This window comes from Aspergillus niger (assembly GCF_000002855.4).
Source record: "Aspergillus niger supercontig An11".
Classification (NCBI taxonomy): domain Eukaryota; kingdom Fungi; phylum Ascomycota; class Eurotiomycetes; order Eurotiales; family Aspergillaceae; genus Aspergillus; species Aspergillus niger.
This window is the reverse complement of record NT_166526.1, coordinates 192365-203872: the sequence shown is the minus strand read 5'-3', so window position 1 is coordinate 203872 and position 11508 is coordinate 192365. Positions and strand designations below refer to the sequence as shown.

The 11508-nt window shown below is 49.8% G+C and overlaps 6 protein-coding genes across 6 annotated transcripts; 3 read left to right on the top strand and 3 right to left on the bottom strand.

The window, feature by feature from the left end:
• An11g00748 (uncharacterized protein) lies at positions 1-1287 on the top strand (the record flags this gene model as incomplete). The annotated part of the gene is made up of 1 exon (XM_003188785.2): positions 1-1287. A coding segment is annotated over one exon (1287 nt), but the record flags the coding sequence as incomplete, so codon positions are not given.
• A 549-nt stretch (positions 1288-1836) lies between these two features.
• Positions 1837-3549, top strand: An11g00746 (hypothetical protein; the record flags this gene model as incomplete). Its single annotated transcript, XM_059750022.1, has 3 exons — positions 1837-1881; positions 2051-2756; positions 3185-3549. 3 exons carry the CDS (start codon positions 1837-1839, stop codon positions 3547-3549), a joined length of 1116 nt encoding a protein of 371 aa, XP_059601523.1.
• A 315-nt stretch (positions 3550-3864) lies between these two features.
• An11g00744 (uncharacterized protein) lies at positions 3865-4596 on the bottom strand (the record flags this gene model as incomplete). The annotated part of the gene is made up of 2 exons (XM_059750020.1): positions 3865-4455; positions 4516-4596. The coding sequence occupies 2 exons, from the start codon at positions 4594-4596 to the stop codon at positions 3865-3867; spliced, it is 672 nt and encodes a 223-aa protein (XP_059601522.1).
• Positions 4597-5978: 1382 nt separating this feature from the next.
• Positions 5979-6692, bottom strand: An11g00742 (uncharacterized protein; the record flags this gene model as incomplete). The annotated part of the gene is made up of 3 exons (XM_059750019.1): positions 5979-6122; positions 6183-6223; positions 6311-6692. The coding sequence occupies 3 exons, from the start codon at positions 6690-6692 to the stop codon at positions 5979-5981; spliced, it is 567 nt and encodes a 188-aa protein (XP_059601521.1).
• Positions 6693-8539: 1847 nt separating this feature from the next.
• An11g00740 (uncharacterized protein) lies at positions 8540-9862 on the top strand (the record flags this gene model as incomplete). The annotated part of the gene is made up of 3 exons (XM_001394041.3): positions 8540-8617; positions 8680-9564; positions 9620-9862. The coding sequence occupies 3 exons, from the start codon at positions 8540-8542 to the stop codon at positions 9860-9862; spliced, it is 1206 nt and encodes a 401-aa protein (XP_001394078.1).
• Positions 9863-10730: 868 nt separating this feature from the next.
• Positions 10731-11021, bottom strand: An11g00730 (hypothetical protein; the record flags this gene model as incomplete). The annotated part of the gene is made up of 2 exons (XM_001394040.1): positions 10731-10919; positions 10980-11021. 2 exons carry the CDS (start codon positions 11019-11021, stop codon positions 10731-10733), a joined length of 231 nt encoding a protein of 76 aa, XP_001394077.1.
• Positions 11022-11508: the final 487 nt, after the last annotated feature.

Below are 11508 nucleotides of genomic sequence, written 5' to 3'. Positions count from 1 at the left end.
CTCATTCGCAAGCAGTCATCTTGGAACCTTCGCAGTGACCCTTCCGGGGATATGTGCTCTGAGAATGGGGAGTTAGACTTCGATATTCCCGAGTCAACCGTGGAATGGGAGAGCGGATACTCGCGCGAAAAGAAGATCGAGAAGCCCAAGCCAGGCTCCAGGCCTGTTCGTCCGCAGAATGATGCAGGCGGTGTGGGTACCTTCAGGGGCGTGGTTCGATGTTACCATGGGTTCGCCTTCTTCCGCGGCATCTTCTATCTCGTCCTGAAGTGGATTTCTTACGGTTTGGACAAGCTTCTTTCCCGGATGGGCATAACTGCCCGCCCACAGTGGTTGAAATCCGCGGTAGGGTCACCAAAGGACTCGCAGAAGAAGAGAAAGGGCAACCGCATGGATACTCTAGACTTTTGGATTTTGACAGATGATGGAGTTTTAGAGCTGCCTGACGATCATGAATTCGATGTAGAAAGAGAGATGCGGAAAAGAGAAAGGAATCAGGCCGCTGGCTGGGAGGAATCCGATGAACGCCGGCTTGATGAGAAACTCTACGGTTGGTGGAAAGTGGGAGGCTCCTGGGGCAATCAGGACCAGACCTCTGACTATACACCGTCTGTTGGTGATTGGGAAGACACCACGAGCGTCATATCGATGTCGACAACGGCCGACTCCGAGTGGGAAGGGTACGAATCCGACGGCCGTCGCACTCCCACTCAAGAAGACCCCTTTCCAGGTCGTTTCTCCCGAGAAAGTACTCCGGCTCATGAACCGCTCGTGGATATCGGCGCCTTGGCACGACTGCTGGATCCTCGCGATCAAGAAAGCAGGCACGAAGCGCGCATATTGTCTGCTCACCTGGCTGCCGGCCGTGAGGGTCGGATAATGACCCGTCGGCAGTTCCAGAAGCACGTTGAACGCGACCGAGCCCAAATTTTGCTAAGCTCACGATTGGCACGGCCTTCCACATATGAATCTACTAACGGCAAGCGCAAGCCTACCTCCGAGGAAGAAGCTGAGCTTCTCGAAAACCTCATCCTTTCGCGAAGAGCCGAGATGTCATCCGCTCGAAGCACAGACGAGCAGACGTGGGAATCGGGCGCCTCGGGTCTTGGTCCTAGCGGGCCGCCATGCGTCATTTGCCAGACCAACCCACGGTCCATCATCACCTGGCCATGTCGGTGTCTCTGTATTTGCGAAGATTGCCGTGTCAGTCTTGCGATGAATAACTTTGGAAATTGTGTGACATGCCGCCAGGACGTTGCAGGCTATGTCCGGCTATGGGTCCCATAAGTCTCATTTACATCTTCTCTTGTTTCTCTTTTCAGCATCTTCCTCATGCTTGACATAACGAGGTCTTCATTTAGCAACATTAGCGTAATCTGAATGCAAAGCGATAGATAGAGTGGAACATGTACATTTTAGCATCTAGGATAAATAATATATTGCAGCGCGGATATAGTAGCAATCTCCATCAACACACTACCTGTACCATTCCTGAGCGGTCAACTCATCACAAACTACTAGAGACAACATTAATAAACCAAAAACATATATCATCATATAATCATTCAGTATAGCCAACTTAGATCAACCCCACTCATCAACACCTCTCCCCTAAAAACCCAATCAAGCCGGAACGAAGAAACCAGCACATCTACGTACTCTTTCTACATTAACACAACTGTGAACCCACTCACCCAACAACGAAACAGCAAGCGAATGCCCACTCACATTCAATACCAGTCTCACACTCTAACACACAAAGATGCTGGCTCAGCTTGAAAACTCGCATTCACTGGCCCTCGTCCTGCCCAGATCCATACATACATCGACCGCGTAATGTATACTTGCTCACAACAACACATCTTCCATTACGGACTCTTCGTTCTCTCGGCGTTATCACACCATACGCGTTCTCACAACAGAAGTTCAAAGATACGATTTTCGCTATCGACAGAACAGAACGACTAATCATCTCGAATCCAGTAAGTGATGACAGCAGTCATTCCGGGAGTTCCTTCTCGCTCAGTGAAGAGGAGAAAAAAAAACATAGAAAACTGACCATGTACCACAAGCAAAATCCACAGGCAAGATCGCTGCCGCTGGGAGCTGGGATACAATAGTAAGAGAGACATCAAAGAAAAAGGAAGAGGATAATCAGAAACCTGACGAGAGAATCGCAGCAACCATGGCTTCGTCGTCTGATCATCCTCATGACAGAGAAAATAATGACAACCATAACAAGCCCAATAGACCGGCCCTGAAGATCGACACAACCATCATCGCACCTACTACTACCGCCCGCGCCAGCGCCGGTACTGAGGTCCCGTCTCCAGAGTCGTCGTCTCCTCCGCAAAGTGCCGTCAGCTCGATGTCGACTGCATCGTCCATTCTTTCCAACTCGTCGAGAGAATTCATCCTGCAGCTCGCTCATCCCAATGCTACTGATGGTGAACCTGACGACGGTATCGTCCTTCTGATGTGGCCTGTCCCTGTCTCGACTGCGGCTCCTGTGTCGTCTCCGGTTTCCCCGGCTTTGCCGGTCAATCAGGCTGCTCCCGCTCAGGATCAGGATCATGTCCAGGGGCTGGGTGACCAGAGTGCCCAGGTGACTGGGTACGATCAGACAACTATGGAGGATCTCGCAACAGCTATGGCTGAGACTGAGATCTCCTCTGTGTCGGGCACCGATTGTGACGAGGGTAATGTCGACCATGTGGATCAGAGTACGTTTCCTAGAAGTAGTGGGCGTTCAGTTAGTGATAAACCATGATGCTAATGGGGTAATGAAGCACTCACGAACAGCGAAAGCAACAACAACGACATCGACCAGGATATAGCAGCTAATGACCCCTGCGACCCTGGATACGACGCCGACACTTCAACTAGCCTGGACGACGACTGTGACTATGAGGCCATCCAAGCCTTCTGGGAGAACGTTGTCTGCGACGGCCATGACGATGCTGTCGAACAGGAGGAGGGTCATGGGCATTCAACTTCGTCGTTCGTTCAGGAGTGACTGACTGAAGGTCTCGCCCTGTCAGTCAGCTACCACCTCCCCAGTCCCGATTGGGGAGAGTGGTAGCTGACTGACAGCGAGTTTCGCGTCTCGTGAAAAGTTGTCTCTTGTCTGGCGTTGAAGTTTTCTTTCCTGTTGGGTCTTGAGCGTGGAGTAAAGGGAGTTAAGGATCGAAAGAAAGAAGGAGTCTCAGAGGTCTGCTATATTCTTATGGAGTTGATGGAGTTGTGTTGTTTAGCAGGTCTCGGTTGGTTGGGAGAGAAAGAAGAAAGGATGACAGGAGCTCGGGGGGATCTGCTCGTTTATGTATGCTCGGGTTGGAGCTACTGTATGGTCGTTTACCGTCGTTTACGAGTTTCATGCAGTTAATGTTGTCATCTTTGGAGGTTTCTTCTCGTATTGAGTGTTGCCGGGCTCATTTACGTGTGAGTACTTGGTGCAGTCGGTGTGCATTCAATTGGATGTGGTTCGTAGTTGTGTTCCGGACCTGGCTGGGTCAGAGTGATAGCCTGCACGTTCCATTGCACTGCTAACTTTGCTGGCTTAGGAAGTACGAATTAAGAAAAAGGGATACTGGATTATGCATTATAAGCAATAACGTTTAGGGTCAATTGAGAGCTTTTTCTTGCACAGGAAATCAGTGATATTAAAACCATGTAGAGGCATGGACGGAGTTCAGTAGTAGTCCACATGGCCGTGTACCCAGTAGAATCAAAATAAGAATAACAGCCGAAAAGTACCCAAAAGAGATCACCGGTAGCGAACATAGCAGAAGGAGAGACATGCTATACACTTCTCATACTCCTCAGAAGGTTCCAATAGTCTGCCTTGCTACACCGTAGGTTTGTCTATAGCACGCACACTGCAGCTGCAGCAATGACTATAGCCCCAGCTACACCCGCCTTGACAGTAGATGCAGAGCCAGTTGAAAGAGGAGAGGATGGAGATGGCGTGGACGATCCATGACCGGACTGACTGTGTGAGCCTGGAGTTGAAGGAGCGTGGGAGCTAGATGCCGAAGCTGAAGTAGATGCGGACGAGGAATGCGACACCTTAGACGATGATGCGGCACCAGAGGAGGATACCGTCGGGAGGGTCGCTGATGCAGCGCTGGAGGAGACAGCGCCGGAATCCGTGGTGGAGGTCCTAGGCATGGACAAGGTCGTAGTCTCAAGACCACCGCCCACCGGTGGGATAGAGATGGGATGGCCCGCGATGGAACATTGTCGGACAACTTCACTAGATACGGCTGGCGAATTATTAGTCCCGTCCAGTCCGTAGGGAATGGGTTGGCTTATACCAGACTGGTCGGCAACGTTGCATGATCTTTGGACGCAGGGAGATATGGTGGTAGGCAGATCAGGCTTCTGGCAATGGCAAGCAAAGTCTGTCAACTGTGAACATCCATCACGCTCGAATGCACTGATGAAGCAGTTTATCTAAGAGACAAGTTGTAATGTCAGTCAGGTTAATCCCATCAGCTGGACGTTAAAGCTTACAGAGCATGAAGGGATATTTGGGAGCTGTGCAGTAGCAAGGGTGCTAGCGAGCAGAACAAAAAGTGCGTTAAATAGCTGCATTGTTGAGGAACTTGGCTTTCTATTATTTGAAGTTGTAGATTGCGTTGAGAAGAACTTAAGCGTAGCCTGAGGAGCGACGAACGATAGTTGCCAGACAAGTGGTCAGAGAAGACTTATGAGCGGAGGGCCTTACTTCTTATAAGCTTGTGCCACCGTTTCACGGAACATTGAAGCCGGTATCACATGCATATAATGTTCCCATTGAGGCATATCGGATTGCCCCGTTTTCATTTCAGAATTATGGACATGGGGTGGGCGATGCACAACCCATGTAGGAACCTCCGGCCGTTTGGAGTGATCGGGCAAAGACCATCTTCCAATGCGCACGTCCAATCAACCATATGTCTTACAAGTTTGATCCATCCCTTTCTTGAACTATGCGCTGGGTTGTTCATGAAAGGACGTGTATATAGACGGAGATCATTGCCGAATGAGCAAAATGCGACGTAGGACGGGTAAGATTGCACGTAGTTCGTGGCGACACGCAGATTTCTGTCCATAGCGGGTGACAGTCGGTGTCATACTATGTTGGGACCATCCAAATCAAATTCTGTTGTAATCTCAATGGTGTCTGTTGTCAGGGTACGACCAAAAAAAGGGGGAGAAGACTTGACTAATCGCAAAATTCAGCGACAGATGTCAGCTATGGAGCTTGGAGACGAACTGCAGAATCATGCAGTCATTTGGTGCAATGCGAATGCATCAAAGGCAATCCCTAGCAGCCTTGAGGTCCAGTTATAGCGCCCCCTCCTTCTCTGAGCGTAGATCGGCTAATGCAGGAGCTTCTTGGACATGTCGAGGGGAGCTTGCAGTGAACGTCCCGTAGGACAGTGATATGAAAACCAAGGGTTTGGTAGCACTGAAAGGGGCTTTTTTGTCTGACCAACCGAGTAAAAAGAGCTCAAGCGCAACGTCTTCGGAGCCTAGACATCTTCGGGTCCTTTACGCGGAAGCATCCACCCTCTTTGTGAGATACTGTGCGACCAGCCACTCCTGTCGTGTGCTCAGCGTGGTCAGGTTCAACTTCACAGCTGCTGCGGATCAAAGGTTGCTCGAGTGGCGTTTAGGAGTCACTAAAAATATACTTCGCCCAGCCTGTAGTCCAACGGCTTGCGTATGTACCTTGATTATATTACCTCCGTGTTTGTGCGTAGTTTGAGTGGCTACTTGTGTTCCACAGTGTCTGCAGATCAAGAGAGTTGACTGGGAGAAGACGGAGGTTGGCAATCAAAGTAGTGTAGGTCATTCAACAATAGTAATCCAAAGGGTATGCGCAGAGTTCTCCCAAACGCCCGTCCAACAAACACCCATACTCCCAAATCTATCCCCCGTTGTTCCATGGGACAGAAATATATAATTGCAGGGTCCCACCAAGCCGATGCTCAAGACATCAACTCGTCAATATACGCTCTCTGTTTAGTGGTATCGTCCGGTTTCAACAACACGGCCAACACCTCAATGGGAGGATTGAGGCCCAGCATATGCGCACGTCTCCACCGCTTCAGTCGAGCAATTCCAATGCAAGGCTACACCAATATAAGGTCAGCTCAAAAGAACATGAGGTATATGAATAGAGTCAGACCTACCCCGTACTGGCTTGAGAGGTCGAAGTTGCGCAGAATCTTCTCTCGTAGCTCGAGGCCCTCCTGGTGAACTAGTGGAGATGATCAGCGTACTTGTCACAGGAGATGCCTGACTGGGGCGTGTCACTCACCTCTGGGCCCTTGTCTCTTTGCTTCTTCCTTCTTCCAGTACTGCTGCAGCTGCCTTTCGGTAATCTTTTCCGCCTTAGCATCCTCTTCTGATCGTGGTTGTTGAATCTCTGTCTGAGCCTGCTTCCTTACGGCAAGCTCTGCCACATGGGGTTGCGAAGGCTCCGTGGGAGTAACAGAGGCCTGTTCTGCTTCGGACACATCTTCAACGGATGGTGTACTCGATCGAGTAGTATCAATCAGGTCGAGATCTTTGGCTTTCTGAGAGCGTGTAGATGGCGCTGCTGATGGCTTCGTGACTCTGGACTTGGAGCCGAACGATAAGGTCGCCTGGTTTGAACGGGTGGCGGCAGTATTGCCACCGCGGCGACGAGAGGGAGGCATTTTGTGACTTTGATGAAATAGCGTCCGCTATCAGAGGGTATGTAGATGATGTGCAGCAGTTTAATGAGAAGAGTCCAGGCTGAAGGAAAATCCAGGACTACGTCTGGGCCAGGCCTGGTTGAGAGTGTGGGGGAGACGATGTCATCATGCTTGTTGCACATGGCAACCGCCGCTACCGGATTTACTTCCACCAACCCCAATCCAGTACTATCACCCCTGGAACACCAGCCCAAGTTCGTCTTTCATGCCTGCTTAAAGGTATGCTGGAGTAATATTTAACTTATTATATACTTGACTGGATATAGAACCATCCAGCTAGTCAGCCTGTCTGCATGTTCCTCACGTGGCCAATCAGCAGGCTTACATTGCGGGGTAGATAGTGGTACCTGAAGTCCGTGGACGAAGTAGCCTCCCGGCCTGCAGCTGACCAAGGGCCTTGGTCGGATTCTGAGGGAGTATCCACTTCGGTGGTTCGATGAGAATATCTTGTAGAAGATCACATTTAAAGGTGAAACTGCGCGTGCCACTATGATGCAGTAATCTGTCGTTTATCTACCATTCTAGTACATCGATAAACTACTGATTTTACCTGCTTTGTTTTGGCTGCTGATAATATCAACAACATGCCTTCGTCACTATTCAACATGGTCTATAGAAATTCCGTGGCTGTGATTGATAATCCCTAATGGAGAGTCTACTTAAAAGTAGGTACCTGCTTATCGCCAGTATGGGTCAGTCACATGGCATCATTGATAAGAGCAGACCTGCAGGGCGGGAGGCACACGATTGACCGCTTTTTGCAGGGGAGCTCCAAGTGGAATCCATCCAAGTATGGATCAGCGCATGGGCAGCGACCCAGCTCTATATAACAGAGAATGCATGAGACTTGAGATTTGATCTAATCGAGTCTACTGTGAGCAGATTGATAAGAGCTCATATGGAACACATTCGGGAGCGGCTAGCTAGGAATGTACTATCCAGGGTGCGTTTGCTGTACAGAAGGATGATTAATCGTCCAGGCGGCAACCAAGGCTGTATGCAATCGATTTGCCGCCCAGAATGGCTTCGTCGTTTCACGCTGCATAATCATCATCCAAGCCCCAATTGTTGATAAATGAATGACGATCAATAAATTAAAATGTTCTGCCTAGTGGAGAGCCCAATCATTAGTGGAATGACTCTAAAAGAAGTTGATATGTGTCATCAGCTGTCTCCGAGGACAGAATGCACTGCAGGTAGTGATACTAAGATGGTATGACAAGGGGCATGAATTGGTGATGAGTTAGTGGGGAGTTAGTAAGTTCCTTGTATACTCCGTACTGAGCAAAAGGATCGCGGCTGGCTGGCCTGACCAGGGTCGGGGAAGAGGTCAAGTTCAAGTAGTTCCGTGGCTGCCGCTGGGAACTTAACTTGCTTAGCCGCCGCAGATGGTCCCCATCACCTTCTCCCCTCCCCACATCAGCGCTTGTAAACAACCCTCGATTGCTTCACCACCGGCTTCCTCTCCCTTTCCAGCATCTTTCGACTCTACCCCCGTTTTCCCTCCTTTGCCGCTTCCGAATTCCTGTCTGACGCCGCCCGCACCCTAAGCCGTAATCGCCTAGCCTCGCCCAGACTTGGTCCGAACTTCACGTTCCATAGCAACGAGAGGGGTGTACCGCAACTGCGCCCTCACAATACCTTGGGTGCAGCGCTATTAAGCGGGATTTGCTCACGATATTCGGCTTCTCTATGAGATTACCGCCGATCTATAGCTCATCGAGGTCGCATATTCTCCGCAGAATCCCCGGGGCGCATCCCTCTCACCCGCCGCGTGCCCATGGTGGTGCGGTAGCAGTGCTCTCAGCATGGCCGCCTTCGTGCGAGTGTCGGGGCCGCCGAATGGCCATTTTCTGATCGGCTACCCCGGTATATCTGCAACAATGGTGAGGACCAACTGTTATCTACTCTATCTTCGATGCATACAGCCATTGCTGACCTCCAGAAGCCACGTATCGAAGGCAAGGTTGAGATCAGGCCTAGCGTCGGCATCACAGCTCCCGTCAATGTGTCCCTCGTCACCATATCCCTTCATCGACGTGAGACAATACATCCCTCCGCCGATTCCGTGACAAAGAAGCATCTTGCGCCCCCTAGGAAAGAGATCACCGATATTGTGGGCAAGGAGATGCTCCTCTTCCGCTGCCCAGCGGGTCGAGAGTACGAGGAAGTGATATCAATGGATTTGCCCTTCGTCCTTTTCATTCCATTTGGGCGCGGAGGGCCAGATGCCTCGAGAAGAGTTCCACCCGCCAGTTTGCAACTCCCTAGTCGCACCGCAGAGACATTCTATGAAATAGTGGTCATGGTCCAACAGGGTCATTCGGATCAGCGAAAATACACATTCCCGGTTCCCATCTCCCGATATGACACACTCTCCACATTTGGAATGTACAACCGTCCCGAGTCGGCGGAAAGGGTGTCAGACCATCTGGTCACCTTGGGCATATCCTTGCCCCGGTGGTCTTACGGTCCCCTTGACCCGGTGAGCGTTTACGTGAAACTATCGCCCAATCTCGACTGGATAGGCAAAGCCAGGAAAGTCACGATAAATAAGATCACGGTTGGGATCGACGAGGAGATCATCTACAACCATGAAGGTGATGAGCCACAGCGGAAAGTGAGGACCTTAACGAAGAGGACAGAGCCGATTGGGGTTAAGCTACCCCCGTCAGGCTTTTTGACAAATCTGGGTCTAGTATTTCCTGCCAAGGATCTTCGAGATTCCAAGGGCATTCTCCCCAGAAGCGATATGGCTTTTCCGGCTTACGCTGTGACTGGGTTTACGACTACGGCGAGCCTTTATAAGATCGAATACTACCTGACAGTGAAGGTTCGTCTTCCCATCTTGCAGGTGCAGTCGTGTGACTTTGGCTAACAATCTTCAGGCCCACTTGACGTCCGCCAGAGATATCGTCATTCGACAGCCCATAGTTGTCTGTCCTCTTGATCATGCCGGTTGCAAAGAGGAGATGGATGCTATCGAACAGGCTGCCCGCGAAGCGGTTCATATTAATCCAGATAATCCCATGCTGCCACTTCCTTCCATCGTGCGGCCCAGCGATCCCAATGCTCTTCGTCATCTGGGTGTGGCCATTGTCGGCAATCAAAAGAAGCCTCTAATAGACTGAGCCTCAATTTTCAGGTCGGACTCACATGTCCACGATTTTCAACCAAGTGATGCCCGCGCTTGCTCAGCCGCGGGGTAATCGGGCCATTTTACAGCGCCATCCCCAGGACAACGCCATATACGCGCCGATAGAGCCTGACCGCGTCGTACATTTCTTTTCCGATTCGGCGTGCTTGCTGTGACGCAAAAAGCGTCATTACGTCTTACGAATGCATGGACTACGGAGTTTTGTCGTTGCATGGTTTTCCTGGTAGCCATTTCGTTCCATATTTTGTTGGCCGGAGCAAAAACGGGGTGTTTGGGTTGCCTTTGCTTCACACGGAGGAAAAGGCCGGGGGAGAGTTTCCATTCTGGTTTGGTTCACATGCTTTCCCATGCATGTTCTAGTTGTGCATGCGCAATATAATATGTAAGATCTACCTTTCACGGCTCAATTCTGGAAGCGAAAGAGAAGGGACCCATTTTCAGCAGCTAGACTTGGATTCAACATGTGGCAGACAGGGCAGATAGATGATCCCGTCCGCATAGTCCACAATATTTCTTGCTTATCACGCAAGGCCGACTATCTGGAATACTATATAGCGATGCTAATTTCTGGAACGAAATACAACGAGAGCCGCGAATACAATGAGGCAAGAGGCTCGTATATCTTCACTCATCTACCACTGCGCCTGTATTGAAAACCCTCAAAATCTGTAGGGTATTCGTAGAACATCGTAGCATAATACATGAGGGCGCATCCAACTAAGCAGCCATACAATACGCCTGTCAAGACATAGACTCTTCCCATGAACAAAGACTCAGAAGGTCGTCAAATTCATACCGATAACCAGAAGTTCGAGCCCTCCATCCCCATCTCATAGTCCATTTCACGGTCCTTCCCCAATCTTCAAGAACTCCATAGCAGAGCTCAAGGTATCATCAAGATCGCGACAATTGCGTTCCTCCATGTCTTTCTCAACACGTCTCATGAACTCCTTGACCATTTCCGCAATACTCTGAAATTGTGGTGACTTAGGACCGAATGTAGTGTATGCGTTGCCGAGATTCGTCATCATCTAAACTGCGTTAGAGGGGCAGACACGTTATGGCTGTATGTGCGTGACTTGAAGACTTACCTGGATGTAGATTTCTTTATAGTCGGTACGAGGGTCTGTCATTTTGGAGATATGGGTATGGAAGGTGCTACTGGAGCAAAATCAAGAGATTTTATGGTGGTGGTGCGGCCCCTTTTGATTCCCCGCGGTTGTCGGATCTGATAAGCAGAGGAGAAAGTTGGGCCAGAGGTTTAGGCGTCAGTCGTCAACGCTCACACAAAAGCGGTCTATCGATGTGTGACATGGGCAGATTTGCTTATAGTTTGAATGTCGTGAATATGCTTGTCTTGATTGGGTTACTATTCTAGTAAGGGTTGTGAATTCTTCCCTTGGACATGCAATAATATACTTCAGAGAAGATAAGACTAAACTACTACAGTATAATCTTCACTACGATGATGACATCGAGCTATACCAAGGATATAATATAGATATAATCGAAGTAAAGGCGGTATGTACATTTTTACAGAATAGCATCTTGATGAGCTCTATCCGGCTTGATCATTAATTTCCATTTGTTTCAATGTTGGAACATCAACTGGTGAAGAAG